Source organism: Orycteropus afer, unplaced genomic scaffold, assembly GCF_000298275.1.
Source record: "Orycteropus afer afer isolate SDZICR_OR568_19922 unplaced genomic scaffold, OryAfe1.0 scaffold00088, whole genome shotgun sequence".
Classification (NCBI taxonomy): Eukaryota; Metazoa; Chordata; class Mammalia; order Tubulidentata; family Orycteropodidae; genus Orycteropus; species Orycteropus afer.
Window position 1 is genome coordinate 10,841,600 of NW_006921675.1, and position 18,097 is coordinate 10,859,696.

Below are 18,097 nucleotides of genomic sequence, written 5' to 3' on the forward strand. Positions count from 1 at the left end.
AGTCAGCCCTGACTCATAGCGACCCCTCCTTGGGTTTCCGAGGCAGTATCACTACGGAAGTAGGATTGCCCAACCTTCCTTCCGAGGAGTGACTGGTGGGTTTGAACCACCAGCCGTCTGGTTAGCAGGCAAGTGTCTTAGCCACTATGCTACCAGAGCTCCACCCTTTAAAATTTGTGTTCAGAGTGATGAGGTTTTTTGATGATGAATCAATATTTTAATATTTAGATCTTAGACCTAATATTTAGATCTCTTGAATTTTTCTTCTTAGCTATATGTGGGGAAAGAACACCTGCACCTAGATGATTTGTCATTGTAATGCCCTATTTACAGATACCATCTATCCAGGCACATCATTTTAGGGAACAACTGTGTGAAGAAGTTGTTTTTTGTAATGCATTGGTGGGAATGCTAGTTCTTAACAAAGATAAAACCATGATTTATAATTTAATACTTTGGAAAACAGCATTTGGAGCTAAGTCTTTTCCAATATTGCCCAAAATTTTGGAAAGACATTAATGGACTTTTTAGCATAAAACATTTTATTTTAAGTATCTTTTTTGCAAAGTGGACTTCTGCTTTTAAATTTGTAAAGGCCTTCCTTTTTTGAAAATCAGGAGATCATTGAAAAAGCATTGGCTTTTATTGTGAGGCTATTTTGTGTAGCCTCATTTTGAACTGTGTAATCTATTACAAGAAATCCCCAAAGTATCAACATCTATTCTAACAATACAGGCAGTTTTATTTTATTTTTTACCTTTTTTCTTATTCATGAATATTATAGATGTTTGCTCCATTATCTTTTTTAGATGAGTGACAGAGGAATTAAAGCAAGAATTTCAAGAAAAGAAAGATATACCCATTATTAGTTATTTGCTGGGCATGTGCCTTACAGGACTTAGTAGCATTTAAGTGGTGCAAAGTGGATTTGCCTGTATTTATATGCCCTGTATTGCCTGTTTCACAGCTGAACTATCAGCAGAAAGTAGGCATCATGTACTGCAAAGCTGGACAGAGCACCGAAGAAGAGATGTACAACAACGAATCGGCCGGCCCAGCCTTTGAGGAGTTCCTTCAGCTTTTGGGAGAGCGCGTTAGGCTCAAAGGATTTGAGAAATACCGTGCACAGCTTGACACCAAAAGTAAGAGATACTTACACCCTCCTACTAGGCTTATTTTACTCCTGCTATGTTGATATGCGTCTGCTAAATTACCCATAAAGCAACACTGTCATTTATTGCAGAAAACTGCCTGTGATTGGGGAGAGGAAGCCAGGGAGGGAAAACGTGGCATAAGAACAACTGAACATCCTAATCACAGTTGCTAGGACTGGACTTTAAAAAAGTAATAATGTTATCAAAGGTGTGACTGGAACAGTGCCATGAAGGCAAGTCATGCAGAATTGCTCCTGGATAGTTTTTTAGTTACTTTTTTTTATGCATTGTTGAATATTGCAATGATTACAGACTCAGAAACTTGTAACTACCTGGCCCTCAACTATAGAATTTTTGACCTTTGCTAAGCCATGTCATAATCCTCATGCTTATCTTTGTAATCAGCTGTTACGTAGCTTTCTTACTCATTTTTGAGTTCTTTTAATAGCTAGGGATATCTTGTTTTTCTTTCGTTATCCAAAGTCTACCTTAATCTCTAAGAAGATAGGCTTTTAAGCTGTAATAATACTTTGACTTGGAAAATGTGTTGATTAAAAGTTTAGCTGTGGTGCATAAACAGTCAAGGTTGCCCACTCTATGCTTCAAGTCATTAATAAAATAGTTAAGTATCCAAGTATCTATTTTTTATTAGAGTATGTTGACATCTATGTGTGTCTATGAGGATGCAGTTTTAAATTTGATCTTAAAATCTACCCATAGACACCTTTTTTTGTTTGTTTGTTTAATTTTGTGTCTTTTTTGTTTGTTTTTCAGAAGGTCTTTGGATTAGCACATTTGTATTACAGTCTATAGTAATCTCTCTGATTTTCTGTACAGGAAATTAAATAAGGAGTTGAGTCATGAAAACAGAAAAGCATTCATAAACTCCACTGCAGGGAAGAATTTCCTGTTGCCATGGTTTTACTGTTGCCAACTTGGAAACAACATGCAAGAGAGACTATTAAAACCCATAAATAGCCTAGCATCTTAAATATTATTTTAACATTCTATGGTCTGCTTGCAGCTGCGTCAAATGTTAAATCTAGCATGCCTTTACACTCTCTTTTTCCCCCAGATATTCTGATATTCCTCCTGTACAACTCATCCATGTTGTCCAATTTGTTGTGTTTATGTAGATTGTCATCACCACAAAGGACTATGAAAAGGGTCTGGAAGGAGTAAGCACCCTGATTCTATAAATGAATGGTCAGATTAGGAGTTGATAAAGTTGTACATTGTTTGGGTATTTACGCAGTCACAGCCTCCTCTTAAGGAAATGCAATGTGATGAACATTAAGGAAGATCATAGTTAACCAAGGCAGCATCAAGTAAGGCAGTGGAATAAGCAAAATGAGCATTTCTGTATACATTTTGCCCCATTATCCCAACAACTGCAAAGGCTAGAAGGAATGAGCCAGGATTAGCAAACTACACGGCTTTAAAATTATGCAGTACATTCAGCCAGGAAGGGTTTCTTTTCACTGAATCTTTCTCTTTTAAGGCTGTTTGAAACCTTTTAAGTCATGTCTTCTCAGAAGGATTGCATTTTTTCCCTGTCCTTTCAGAGTGTCATATTTTCTTAGGTGAATGAAAAGTGGAGAAGCATTTCTACTGTAAAGCCCTGAGGAAGGTAGTACATAAAAGTATCTCTCTGACCCCATGAATTAGAGGGGGCCATTAGTCTTGTCATTTAAACAAACCATAGGAATAGGTAAGGAACGTCCTCTTCGCACAGCCAGCATCCTCTCACTGGCCATGGAACACCCAGAACTCAGGATGTGCTCTGTGTACTGTGAGATAATTTCATCTAAGTTTATTTCATGTCAAGAAACAGTTTCTATGTCACGCTTAAAAAAGAAAATGTTTTCTAGAACAAGTGTTCCCAAAGGATCGTTCCCTGTAAAGTTGACACTGTAAATGTCACTTGGATCTGTGGTTTTATAATTTTCATCAGATTAAAGTATTACTTCCCATTATTTCTTTCCTTATTTTTTCCTGATCCCTTCCTTCCCTCTTTCCTCCTGAGTCTGCAGTTACACTAGTGTATCTCAGATGAATGAGGCTGTGTTGTTTTATTTTCAGCCATCTTTCTCTCTGTATTTCAGTTTGGGTAATTTCTATTAATATGCTTTCAAGTTCACTATGAGTATCTTCTTTTTTCCCCTTTCATAGTGTCTTAATCTGATGTTAATCCAGTCCAGTGAAACGTTCATATCAGATTGTGATTTTCAGAGCCAGAAGTGACATTTGGTTCTCTTTTATTTTGTACCTTCCATTCTCTCATTAGGTTCATTTTGTCCTTTAAATCCTTGAACATATGGAATAATAGTGTTTTTAAAGTCTTCATCGGCTGATTCCATCATCTCTGTATTTGGGTCTCCTTTTAACTGATTATCTTCTGATTTTGGATAACATTTTTCAGCTTCTTCACCTGTCCAATTATTTTTATTTTTTTAAATTTGTGTTGTGAAAACAACACAACAAGACATTCACCAACATAACAACTTCCTCATTTACAACTCACTGATGACATTTTTGTCATCAATTGATGACATTTTTCATATTGTGCCACCATTATTGCTATCCTTCTCTAAAATATTCCACCACCGTTAGCATAAACTCAATGCCCCACAAACAAAAGCTTCCTCTTTCCCCCTCTCTACTACTCTTGGCAGCCACTCATAATCTTTGGTCTGTGTTTGTGTGTGTGTGTGTGTGTGTGTGTGTGCATGTGCATGCATGCATGTGTATGTTTGTATGTATGTAAATATACTCCCTGCCCCCCGACCTATCTAGGAATTTTCCCTCCCATCCCATCCCTGCTAACCAACAAAATTTCCTTTCATATGTAAACCTTTCCTTGGCTTTTTACAATAATGGGCTAATGCAATATTTGTCCTGTTTCACTCAGCATAATGTCCTCCACGTCCATCCACGTTATGTGGTGTTTTGCATGTTGTCCATTATTATTTAGTGTTGCAGAGTATTCCTTTATATGTATGTATCACAGTTTGGTTATCCATTTCTCCACTGATGAACACTTAGGTTATTTCCATCTCTTTGCTATTGTGAATAGTGCTGCAGTGAACATAGGTGTGCATGTATCTATTCATGTCCTGGCTTTCACTTCTTTAGGATATATCCCTGTTAATGGGATTGCTGAATCAAATGGTATTTTTAGTTCCAACTTTTTAAGGAATCGCCATCCCAATTTCCATAGTGGTTGTATCATTTTACAGTCCCACCAGCAGCGTATGACAGTCCAATCTCTCCACATTTGCACCATTTGTTATTTTCTGTCCTTTTTCTTTTGATGAACTTTATAGTTTTAAGTTTCACATTTAAGTCTTTGATCCACCCAGAGTTAGTTTTTCTGTATGGTATGAGGTATGGATCTTGTTTCATTTTTCTGCAAATGATACCAGTTTTGCCAGCACTATTTGTTAAAGAGACTGTCTGTTTCCCATGTAATGAATTTCAGCCATTTTTGTCAAAGATCAGCTGACCGTGGGTGGATGGATTTATTTCTGGGTTCTCAGTTCTTTTCCACTAGTCTATATGTCTGTCACTGTACTAATGCCAGACTGTTTTGACTACTGTGGCTGTATAGTAGGTTTTGAGATGAGGAATGTGGTGAGACCTCCGGCTTTGTTCCTCTTCTTCAGTAGTGTTTTGCTTATCCAAGGTCTCTTTCCTTTCCATATAAAATTAGTGATTCTTTCCATATAAAATCAGTGATAGGTTTTTCTATGTCTTTAAAGAATGTTGATGGAATCTGGATTGGGATTGCATTGAATCTATGGATTGCTTTGGGTAGATTTGACATTTTCACAATGTCCAATCTTCCTGTCCAGCAGCATGGTATGTTCTTCCATTTATGCAGATCTCTTACAGTTTCTTGAAGTAGTGTTTTGTAGTTTTCTTTGTATAGGTCCTTTGCATTCCTGTTAAGATTTACTCCCAAGTATCTTCTGCTTTTGTTAGGTATTGTAAATGGAATTGATTTCCTTATTCCCTGTTCAGCAATCTCTTTGCTCATGTAGAGGAATCCAGCTGATTTTTGTATGTTGATCTTGGTATCCTGCCACTATGCTAAATCTTTCAGTAAGTTCCAGTAGTTTTCTTGCTGAGTTTCTTGGGTTTTCTATGTGTGGGATCATATCACCTGCAAATAAGGATAGTTTTACTTCTTCCTTAACAATTTGGGTGCCTTTTATTTCCCTTTCTTTCCTTATTGCCCTGGCTAAGACTTTCAATACAGTGCTGAATGGAAGTGGAGATAGAGGGCATCTTTGTCTGGTTCCTATTCGCAATGGGAATGGTTTCAGTCTCTCTCCATTGAGAATAATGTTGGCTGTTGTTTTTGCATATATGCCTTTTATTATGTTGAGGAATTTCCCTTCTATTCCTGTTTTTCTGAGAGCTTTTATCAGGTGTCAGTACTTTGAATGTTCAGTAAAATTCTCCAGTGAAACCATCTGGGCCAGGACTTTTTTTTGTTGGTAATTTTTTTATGACCTGCTCAATTTCTTCTTTTGTGATGGATCTGTTCAAATTTTCTACCTCAGGCTGTGTTAGTTTAGGTAAGTATTGTGTTTCTAGAAAAGTGTCCATTTCTTCTGGATTTTCAAATTTGTTGGAGTGCAGTTCTTCATAAACTCACTGTCGTCTAGTCGATTTTGACATAGTGCCCCCCTTTGGGTTTCCATGGCAGTAAATCTTTATGGAAGTAGATTGCCCAGTCATCCTTCCATGGAGTGACTGGTTGGTTTGAACTGCCTTCTGGTTAGCAGTCAAATGCTTTAGGCACTATGCCACCAGAGCTCTTTCTTCATAATATCCTGATATTATTCCTTTTATTTCTGTAGATTCTGTTGTGATGTCACCCATTTCATTTCTTATTTGCGTTATTTGTATCCTCTCCCTCTTTTCCTTTATTAAGTTTGCCAGTGGTTTGTTGATTTCATTAATCTTTTCAAAGTTGTGTTGATTTTTTTCTATTGTCTACTTTCTGTTTCATTTATTTCTGCTTGAATCTTTATTATTTCTTTTCTTCTGGTGACAGTAGGCTTTTTTTGCTGCTCTTTTTCTGATTGTTGGAGATGTTGGGTTAAGGTGTTGATTTTGGCTCTTCTTTTTTGATATGTACATCTGTTGCTATGAATTGCCCTCTGATCACTGCTTTTGCTGTGTCCCCCAAACTTTGGTATGTTGTGTTTTCATTCTCATTTGATTCAAGGAATTTTTTAATTTCATTTTTTTTCTTCTGATACCCTGTCACTTTTAGGGAGGGTGTTATTCAGTTCCCATGCATTTAGTCTTTTTCCATTGGTCTTCCTAGTGTTGGTTTCTAATTTTATAGCATTGTGATCTGAGAAGATGCTTTGCAGTATGTCACTATTTTCGAATTTATTGAGGCTTGCCTTATATGCTTGATTGTTTTTGATTGCATATTGAACATTGTGAATGTTTCACTGTTGAGGTCTGGATTTTGTTGTCTTCTTTAAAGAGCATTGCATTCTGTTTTGGTAGACTGTTAAATTAGGTGCAGAACAACTTGATCTTCATGAGTCTCATTTTTAAGCTTTATTAAGGCATACCTAGACTAGCCTTTACTCTCTTGATAATTTAGCCTTCCTACAAAGTCATGACCTTTTTATTCATCTGAATGTCTGAATAATCCAACAAGGTCTCCCTTTACTGACTGGTCATACTCAAACGTCTTTTAACCCTATTTGAGCTGTGAAAATTGTTTAACTTACAGTTCCCTGGTAATTGTTCCTTCCCTACTTGTTTACTTTCGCTTAGAATCTCACTTTATACATGTGTAGGATATTATTCAGCCTGACTCAAGAGGACCCAAATGTAGGTTTCTGGATCTCTTTTGCTCTGTAGTTTTCTCCTCTTTGGTGCTCTGCCAACCAAATATCAGCCCTTTAGCCTACCTAAGCCCCATTAGTCAGCCCCAGGGACCCAGTGAGAATGGTAGGAGAGGTTTCCAACAGGGAGACAAACTTGTCTGTTGGTTTGTCCTACCATGGTGACGTGTTGATGTAAGTTTTGAGGCTGAGCCACTGGTGTTTCAAACCCAGCGGGATGCACATGATGCACAGGTATCAGTCCAGCTTACAGACTGAGACAGACTAGGAAGAAGGAAGAGGCCATCCACTTCTCAAAGAATTGGCCAGGGAAAACCTTATGAATAGCAAAGAAACACTGTTTGATACATTACTGCGCAACTTTATGAATAGTCCAGTTAGGTTAGAAGGCTCTCAAAATAGGACTGGGAAAGAGCTGCAACATCAAAGTAAACCCAGCCTTACTCATATGGATGGTGAAGAACAAGGCTCTGGGAATTGATAGTATGCCGATTGAGATATTTCAACAAACAGATGCCTCATTGGAGGCGCTCACTCAGTTATGCCAAGAGATTTGGAGGACAGCTACCTGGCCAACTGACTGGAAGAGATCCATATTTGTACCCATTCCAAAGAAAGGTGATCCCACAGAATGTGGAAATTATAGAACAATATCATTAATATCGCACGCAAGTAAGATCTTACTGAAGATAATTCAAAAAAGGTTGCAGCAGTATATTGACAGAATTTCCAGAGGTGCAAGCTGGATTCAGAAGAGGTCGTGGAAGAAGGGATATCATAGCTGTTGTCAGATGGATCTTGGCTCAAGGCAAAGAATACCAGAAAGATGTTTACTTGTGTTTTATTGACTATGCAAAGGCATTTGATTGTGTGGATCATGACCAATTATGGATAACATTGAGAAGAATGGGAATTCCCAAACACTTGATTATACTAATGAGGAACCTGTACCTTGACCAGGAGGCTGTCGTTCAAACGGAACAAGGGGACACTACATGGTTTAAAATCAAGAAGGGAGTGTGTCAGGGTTGTATCCTTTCCCCACACTTATTCAATCTATATGCTGAGCATATAATCCAAGAAGCTGGACTATATGAAGAAAAACGTGGCATCAGGATTGGAGGAGATCCTCCATCAACAACCAATCCATCAACAACCTGAGATATGCAGACGATACAACTTTGCTTGCTGGAAGTGAGGATGACTTGAGGCACTTACAGGTGAAGGTTGAAGAATACAGTCTGTAATATGGATCACGTCTCAATATAAAGAAAACAAAACTCCTGACAACTGGATGAATGAGCAGCATCACAATAAATGGAGAGAAGATTGAGGTTGTCAAAGAATTCATATTGCTTGGTTCTACAATCAATGCCAATGGAAGCAGCAGTCAGGACATTAGATGACGTGTAGCATTAGGAAGGTCAACTGCAAAGGAACTGTTTCAAGTGCTGAGGAGCAAGGATGTCTCCTTGAGGCCTAAGGTGCACCTGACACAAGCCATGATATTTCCAATCGCCTCGTATGCATGTGAGAACTGGACAATGAATAAGGAAGATTGAAGAAGAGTTGATGCTTTTGAGTTGTGGTGCTGGTGAAGAATGCTGAAAGTACCATGGACTGCTAAAAGAACTAACAGATCTGTCCTGGAGGAAGTGCACCCAAAATGCTCCTTGGAAGCGAGAATGGCCAGATTTCATCTCACCTGCTTTGGTCATGTTGTCAGAAGGGACCATTCCCTGGGGAAGGATGTCATGCTTGGTAGGGTGGAGCAACAAAAGAGGGAAAGACCTTCAACGAGATTGATTGACGCAGTCGCTACGATAATGGACTCAAGTATAGCAGGGATCATGGAGCTGGCGCGGGATCGGGCAGTGTTTCATTCTGCTGTGCATGGGGTCGCTATAAGTCGGAAACGACTGGACAGCACCTGACAACAACAGCAAGCCCCTTTAGGTGTTGGTGACACTACCCTGCTCTAGTTGGCTTCCCCTTTTGTTATGCCATTGTCCCAAAAATGCATCCAGGTAGAAAGCATAGTTGATCATATGACTTACCTTGTTTGAGTTTTTTTTCTCAGGGTTCGCTGTCATGTGCTGCCTGTTGCCCAGTGTCTGGAAACAGTTGTTTCAAATATTTTGTTACATTTTTTAGCTGTTACCAAAGATGGGCAAGTCCTGTACCAAATATTTTATTATGGTTTAAATTGTAAATCCCAGGCAATTTTTATATATGTCTTCTCCTGTAATATCCACAAACTCTGCAAGATACCAGTTAGCTGTGTTTGATACCAGTTATCCCTGTTTTACAGAGTTGACTCTTTTAGATTAATTAACATGCCCAACATTATACAGCTAGTAAACATTAGGGAAATAGAACAGATCCCAGTAGTACGGTTGATGAAGTGTTCAGAGAAAGCATACATGCACAGTGGAGCCCAAGCCCTGAGCCATACCTTTCCCTCTCAAGCTCTTGGAATAAAAATATCCAAACCAGCTCATGAGACAGCTTTACTGTCTGTATTATGATTATATACAGAATCTTAGTACTTTGGTAAAGGAGGGAATGGCTCAGAAAAGGAAGGATTGATGGAACTGTGGAATCATTTATCTTTTTTTTTTTTTCCTGTACTAAGTCCATTTTCCCATCTCAGAGATAAGAACCTCTAGGAAACAAACTACAGATGTGTCTTGTATTGGGACAATTCTATCATGAAGAAATTTTCAGTAGTGGATTTTTTTTCTCCTTTCTTGCTTCTGTATTTGAATGGCACAACTTTAAGATAATTACCATCTCCTCACACTGCAATAAACATAGAAATAAAATTCCCACTTAGAAGTTTGTCATTTGAAAGTTAGAGACCACCCTCATCTTAAGCTGTGCACCTGAATTATAATTTGGGAAATTATTTCCTGACTGCAGCTTGTTTGTCAAGTCAGCACATAGTAGACATAGAAGCTCTTTGTGAAGCGTTCCCTCCGAGTCTTGCCTTCATTAAATTGTTGTAATACTGGTGAATGGTCATTGCTTCTCCCATTTTCTATCAGTGCTGTGAAAGCAAGGGAGAGTTAGAGTCTTAGAAGAGAAAGGACTTTCCGTAAAGAAAATAAATCTTTTCTTTATTTGTAGTGTTTGTGAAGGGTTAATAATGCTTTGCATATGCAAAGGGCTATTTGGAGTTGTAGAGGCTGGTGAATGAAGAAATGGATTCTATTTTTACTTCCTTAACTTTGAACTGTCTTAGAGTGTTAAAATTTTTCCTCTTGAGTATTCCTGAGATGCTATTAACAAAGTATATAAAGGACCCTGTTAAGGGAACTCTATACTTCTTGCCTTATGTGCACAAAATTTCAAATTCTAACCAGCATATTGATTGATGGAACTATGGAATCATTTATCTTTTTTTTTTTTTTAGTGTCTTTTATGGGCTGTCATGTTCATATACATGAATATTCTTAATCCTCATAACAATAAGAATGTAGAGAATCAGAAAAATAAAGTGACTTGATTGTGGTGATTTAGCAAATGATCCTACCCACTGCAATTGAGTCAATACTGACTCATATTGACCCTATAGACAGAGTAGAATTGCCTCATAGGGTTTCCAAGGCTTTAAACCTTTATAGAAGGAGACTGCCTCATTGTTCTCCTGCAGAGTGGCTGGTGGGTTTGAACCACCAACCTTTTAGTTAGCGGTCGAATGTTTCAACCAGTGTACCCACCACCAGAGCTCCTTGCAGATGATTTACTGATAATCAACTTCAGGTATTCTTCTTATTTCCAAGTTGAGAATCCGGATAATTGCAGATATCTCACAAAGTGAGCGGATGGTAGAAGGTAGGTGTTCTGGTTACCTAGTGCCACTCTGACAGGAACATACCACAAATGGGATGGCCTTAACAAACAGGAGTTTATTCTCTTACAGTTTGGAGACTTCAAGTCTGAATTCAAAGTGCCAGGTTCTAGGGACTGGGTGAAAGTCCCTCCACCTTGGGCTTCAGCTCTGTCTCCTGCTCCCGGCCCACTGAAGCTGGAGGCTTTTCTTCACTCAGCTGCTAGGGCTGCCAAGCCCAGGGTTGACAACAAGGCACAGTCCCAATGTTACCAAACCACATGACAGGCCATTAATTCAAGTCTGTTGAAAGTCCCAAGGTTGATAGAGCATGGCAGGCTGCTGAACAGTGACATGGCTACATGCAGGGTTCAAGTGTGCTGTAAACTAGAGACCATTCCCTAGGTTTCTGCTTATATACGGGAAACAGACCACATCCCTAAAGCAGCTACTCAGCTGCTTGTGGTAGATCCCACCATGGAGTTGATAACCAGTCTCATCATGGGGAATAACTATCACCAGCTGCCCAGCCACTCAACCAAGCCCAACCAAGTTGACATACAACTTTACTACCACAGTAGTAGTGGCTGACATCTAAGTACCACTCTTGCTCCATCTCAGTCTTTTCTCTCACGTTAGTGATTTTGAGAAGCCTTGAGACCCAGGTACATACACATGGACACTCACACATTTCTTGAACTGACACAGCATGAATTGGCCTGTCATGGCAAAGAGTAATAATAATATAATCCCTTCTTAACCCCAGTTTTAGTGAAATAAAGTAAACCCACATCTTGATCATGGCTAAATGTACACTGAAAAAAACATTCATAAATATAGTAGATGCCAAAGCAGGTAGAATTCCTGGCTTAAGCAACTATTCTCCAAATACCTCATCAGTTCATGAGTGAAATAGTACCACAGGGGCAGAAGCGTGCTTCATATTGAATGTGTTCCAGACATACTTACCTGTGCCCACCTGTGCTTTTGAGCATTAGCCTCTGCACCCTGAACCCTGAGGCAGAGTTGCTTAGACTTACGATTCTTCTGTATTTGACTCCACCATGTTGTTGTTCTTAGGTACCATCCAGTCAGTTCCTATAGGACAGAATAGAACTGTCCCCAAGGGTTGCCTAGGCAATGAATATTTGCGTGAGTGTATCGCTAGGTGTTTTCTCCCATGGAGCAGCTGGTTGGTTCCAACTGCTGGCATTTTGGTTAACAGCCAGGCACTTAACCATTGTGCCACCAGGGCTCCTGGACTCCACCACAGGGGGCTAACATGGAGGATTCCCAGGAGCCACGTGACTATTAGGATTCTTCAGACTATGAACAATAATCAGACCCAGAACATACCTGTAATTTTGCTTTGCATTTGATGTGTTCTGTAACGGGAGGAAGGAGCTCTGGTAGTGTAGTGCCTAAGGCACCTGACTGCTAACCAGAAGGCTGGCTGTTCAAACCCACCAGCCACTCCTGGGAAGGAAGATGGGGCAATCTACTTCCATAGTGATACTGCCTCAGAAACCCAAGGAGGTGTCGCTATGAGTCAGGTCCGACTCCACAGCAGGTAACAACAACAACAACAATGTAACAGATGGACATTCATAAGTGAATTTAAGCGGTCTACATTCTACCAACTTTATTAGTCTATATGTGTTTAGTTAATGAGATTATCTATCTCTCCTCTGTGTTTATAAATAATTAAAAGCTAGTAGTATTCCAAAAGTCAAATTGCATAGGCAGATTTTCTTTTCATCTAGTTTTTTAAAAACATATCCTTTAGTGACCAGAAAATATCTATATAGAAGTCCAATTATTGTTTCCTGACTCAGATTTACACACACACATGCACATACCTTTATCATCCCATGTGTAGATGACTTAAAAGTAAAACAATTGAGCCACATAACAAGTAAAATGGTTAAGTGCCTGGCTTGCAGAAGCTTATTAAGCTGTTTCTGCTATCTTCAAATAAAAATGCTTTGTGCAGGATATTAATCACTTATATACATCTTTTCTTTTTTTCATTGTTACTGTGATTTGGATGAAAGTTTACACAGCAAAGTCATTTTCCATACGGCAGTTCATACACATTCATGACACTTACTGCAATCCCTATAATGTAATGGCTCTCTTCCCATCTCCTCTCTCTGGTTACCTCTTCTCTGTGCTCTTCTTTCCTATGCATTCTTGCCCCCTGAGCTATCTCTCTGTGTAGATCTTCTGATCTCCCATGATTGATTGTTCCAAGGACTGTACCTACCTGGTATAAATGTTCACTTTATGCCTGTCTGTTGTTTGGCTCTGGTAGCATAGTGCCTAAGGCACTTGACTGCTAACCAGAAGGCTGGTGGTTCAAACCCACCAGCCACTCCTCGGAAGGAAGATGGGGCAATCTACTACTGTAGTGATACTGCTTTGGAAACCCAAGGAGGGGTCACTATGAGTTGGGTTCGACTCGATGGCACATACAACAACAACAATTGTTTGGCTAGAAGCCATGGGAGTGAGTTCAGTTCCAGGCCTAAAGGGTGACTAGAACCCACATGGTCCCAGGGGTTTCACCAGGCTCTATCAGACCAGTTTTGTTCTGCATTGTTTTCCCACTCTGCCTAGGATCTCCTGCACTGATGATCCCTTTCTTGAGTGGTTGACAGTGACAGTCAGGTACCATCTACTTTTTCTGGTCTCATGGTCATATAGGCTGAGGTTCTCGTGGTCTGCTAGTCCCTTGAACTACCCCAGTCGCTACTCACCAAAGCAGGATGTAGAACAATTTTGTGTAGTGGGTTATGCAAAATGAGCTTGATATTCCCCCAACCATGCTCCCAAGCCCACAGGTCCAACAACTCACTCCTTTCGGGTGGTTGGCTATGGCTAAGAAGTTATCATAATTTTGCCCTATTCTATTTATGCAGACATGCTTATAGCACATATAAATACGTATGTAGAAATATTGTCTGCTAACCTTATATATGATCGTGGGTATGTTCCCTTTTGACTAGACATACCTAATCAGTCAGCCTGTCTACCTATAGAGCTACTAATGGATTAATATTTATTATTACTGATAATGCAGTATTATAGATGTAGAAATGTTTATCTTTGTTGTCTAATACCTCTTGTGCCCCGCTGTGTCTTTTTTTCCTTACTGTTATTGGGTTGGTCATTTACTCTTGGTATATTGCCTTTCCCTTCATGTCTCTTACCTCTGTAGCAGTTTTTCCTCCCTCCATCCCTGGTAACCAACAAAGAAAGTTTCTTTCCATGTATAAACCTTTCCTTGACTTTTTACAATAGTAGACTAATACGTATGTCCTTCTGTGATTGACTTACTTCACTCAGCATAATGTCCTCCAAGTTCATCCACGTTTTGTGGTGTTTAGCAGATTCTACATTATTCTTTAATGTTGCATAGTATTCCACAGTTTGGTTATCCATTCCTCCATTGATAGGCACTTAGGTTATTTCCATCTCTTTGCTATTGTGAATAATGCTGCGATGAACATGGGTGTGTGTGTATCTATTCTTTAGGATATAAACCTAAGAAAGGGATCGCTAGATCAGATGGTATTTCTGTTTCCAATTTTTTAAGGAATCACTCACTGTACTGATTTCCACAGTGCTTGTATAATTTTACAGTCCTACCAGCAGTGCATGAGAGTCCCAATCTCTCCACATCCTTGCCAGCATTTGTTATTTCTATCTTGTTGAACTTTGCTGTTAGTGCTGGCGTGAGATGGTATCTCGTCATTTTGATTTGCAGTCTGAGTGTAGCCAATCCTTGGAAGGAAGATGGGGCAGTCTACTTCCATAGTGATACTGCCTTGGAAACACAAGGAGGAGTCACTATGAGCGGGGTCTGACTCGATGGCAAATAACAACAACAACAACAATAGTGTAGTACCTAAGGCATTTGACTGCTACCAGAAGGCTGGTAGTTCAAACCCACTAGCCACTCCTTGGAAGAGATATTAGGCAATCTACTTCCTTAGTAATACTGCCTCGGAAACCCAAGGAGGGGTGACTGTGAGTCGGATCTGACTTGGTAGCAGTGAGTTTCGTTGTTGTTTTGTTTAGTTTTTAATGGCTAATGATCACAAACATCTCTTCATGGGTTTATTGGCCATCCAGATACCATCTTTGGTGAAGTATCTGTTCATGTCTTCTGCCCATTTTTAAATTTGATTGTTTGTCTTTTTGATGTTGAGGTGTTGGAGTTTTCTATAAATTTTAGAGGTAAGTCCTTTGTTAGATAATGTCATTGCTGAGTAGTTTTTCCCAATCTGTAGGTTCTCTTTTATTCTTTTTGTAGAAGTCTTTTGATGCACGTAAGAATTTTTTTAGAAGGTCCAATCATCTAGTTTATCTTCTGCAGTTTATGTATTTTGTGCTATGCTTGATAGTCTATTTATGCCATAAATTAGGGCCCCTAAGTTTGATGAACTTTATAGTTTTAGGTTATACATTTAAGTCTTTGATCTACCTGGACTTAGTTTTTGTGTATGTGTGAAGTATGGATCTTGTTTCATTTTTATGCAAATGGATATCCAGTTTTGTCAGCACCATTTGTTAAAGAGATTATCTCTTCCTCCTTTAACGGATTTTGTCCCTTTGTCAAAGATCAGCTTCCCATAGGTGGATGGATCTATTTCTGGGTTCTCAATTCTGTTGCAAATGTGTCTGTCATTGTACAAATACCAGGCAGTTTTGACTACTGTGGCTATATAGTAGGTTTTGAGATCTGGGAGTATGAGACCACCTACTTTGTTCTTCTTCTTTAGTAGTGCTTTGCTTAGCTGAAGTCTCTTTCCTTTCCATATAAAATTGTTGTTGTTGTTATGTGCCCTTGAGTAGGCCCCAACTCATAGTGAACCCCCCCTTGGGTTTCTGAGGCAGTGTCACTACGGAAGTAGATTGCCCAACCTTCCTTCCTAGGGGTGGCTGGTGGGTTTGAACTGCCAGCCTTCTGATTGGCAGTCAAGTGCCTTAGGCACTACACTACCAGAGCTAGTGATTGGTTTTTCCATGTCTTTAAAAAATGTCTTTAAAGAAAGAATCTTGATCGGCATTGCATTGAATCTATAAATTGCTTTGGGTGGTATTGATGTAAATCTTTTCAAAGCAGCTGAGTAGAGTATTTTTATCATTCTTCAACTATTCGGTGTCACCTTTGAAAATTAGAAATTCTACTTTCTGTGCCTTAACGTAGAGTGCTGATCTTATTAGTGAATATATGCCATGTATTGGTAATAATAATCAAGATGACCCATATTACACCTGGATTTACTTTTCAAGCTTTAAAACTCATTACAAGTTTGAATTAGGATCATCTTTCAAGCATATCTTCACTGTAGAAATTACTCAGTAAATATTCTCCTTGACCAGAGCAGAGAAAAGGGGAAGAAAAGAATTCCAACTCCTGAATTACTATGTATATAATCGTACCTTGCCATTGAGTCAGTTCTCACTCATAGTAACCCTGTAGGTCACAGTAAAACTGTCCCATAGGGTTCCAAAGGCTGTCTTTATGGAAGAAGACTGCCACATCTTTCTCCCATGGAATCACTGATGGGCTCTAACCACCAAACTTTTGGTTAACAGCCAAGCACTTTAACCACTGTACCATCAGAACTCCTTCTTAAGCTTTGTTAGGTCAGAAAAGGAATGCTTGCTGTATTTCTTGAAGACTAAAGCCTTCAGTGGTCTTATCATTATAATTTTAGGGACTGTGAAATCCTTTTTTGCAGAGGACCTGTGTCAAGTCTGATTGGGAACTTCTGCCTTCTAAAATGATTGTGAATATCTTCCAGTTCTTCCTAATTGTCCTTTTAATTAAAACTTTACTCTTTGGAAAGGTATCCATTGTTTTTCAATAATAGAACTTGTTCAAAACAAGATCCAGTAACTTTAATAACTGACTGTTTAGCATGTTTGATGGAGGAAAAACTGTTACAACTCCCAGCAGTCCTTTTGTGTATATTTCCGTTACTGCTGTTGCTCTTTGGAAAGTGATTTAAACAAAACAAAACAACCACAAAACATCTACTTAGCGGAGATAATATGTTTCTTTAGAATGAGTGTAATTTTCTAATTTAATGTTAAACATTGAATTTGACTTTGCTTTGTCCCTAGTTTGAACTCTCAAACTTTACAAACTGTTTAAAATTATGAGCAAAATTTTGGGGTTTTCAAAGGTTCCCAGGAAAAGATTGGTCAAGTAGCATAACTTTTCTTTAAAAAAATACTGAGGCCTGCAGAGGAAATAGAAAGGACTGCGAGTGTATCTGCCAGGTCGTCTTACACAGCAGTTTGCCTCTCTGGCAGGGCTCCTTTTAGAATTAGACAGACATAAAGGAAAAATGTAATAAGAGCATACAGATGACAGTCTCTTTTTTTCTAGTTCATTAACTTTGCTTAAAATTGACTTGAAACACGTGTAAGTACATGTCAGAGCTGACACATTCACTTTATCAAGTCTTAAAAATGCCCTAATCAATTCTGCAGATATTTATAGCCAGGGTCCTTACCAGTAGTTAAGTTCTCCATAATCAAGACTTAAATTGGTCCATTGAATACTTGATTTTAGTAATAAGTAGTTTTTTGTGATGGTGGTGGTCATTAGCATTTAGAAGATTTTTTTTTCTTGCAGAGGTATATGTTGGTACATACGTCTTACAATTTTTAGAAATCAGTGCATACTTTGTTTCTATTTTTAGCTTATTTCAAAATCTTTGCATACATGTCTGCCTTAGAGTTAAAATCCTCCAATAAACCCAGGGTTGAAACTGAGGGCTCTAGAAGATCTTTATAAATCTGTCTGCCAGTCACAATTGTGGTCTATTCTTGGAGCAGTACCCAAAGGCAGTGGAGCTACCGCATTGACTCACCTGGGGCTATTTATTAACAATAGATTCCTGGGCCCAGCCTTGTACCTCCTCAGCAGCATTTTTCGGGGTGGGGCATGGGGATCTGCCTCTTAAACTAACTCCCCAGGTGATGCTGTGCATGCTAAATTTTGACAACTAATACTTTTTGGTGCCAGAGGTTCTGTCGTGTAACCTCATTCTCTAAAATGCAGTGAAGTGTTAAGAGTCTTCAAAAATATGGTTGATGGAGGTTGAGTTTACCGTCAATGAATACACTTCTGTTCACTTTGCAGCCTGTAAATCCGGATTCTTCCCTGTCAGTTGGCAGTTTATAACTCCCTTCTATGGTTTCCTGGTGTC

The 18,097-nt window shown here is 39.0% G+C and overlaps 1 protein-coding gene across 1 annotated transcript in view; it reads left to right on the forward strand.

The window, feature by feature from the left end:
* The window catches only part of SIPA1L1 (signal induced proliferation associated 1 like 1), a 184,497-nt gene that overhangs the window by 55,623 nt on the left and 110,777 nt on the right, over positions 1–18,097 (forward strand). The window contains exon 4 of the mRNA XM_007942340.2: positions 968–1,142. Within this exon, the coding sequence (XP_007940531.1) occupies positions 968–1,142 (175 nt within the window). The remainder of the gene's footprint in view (positions 1–967; positions 1,143–18,097) is intronic.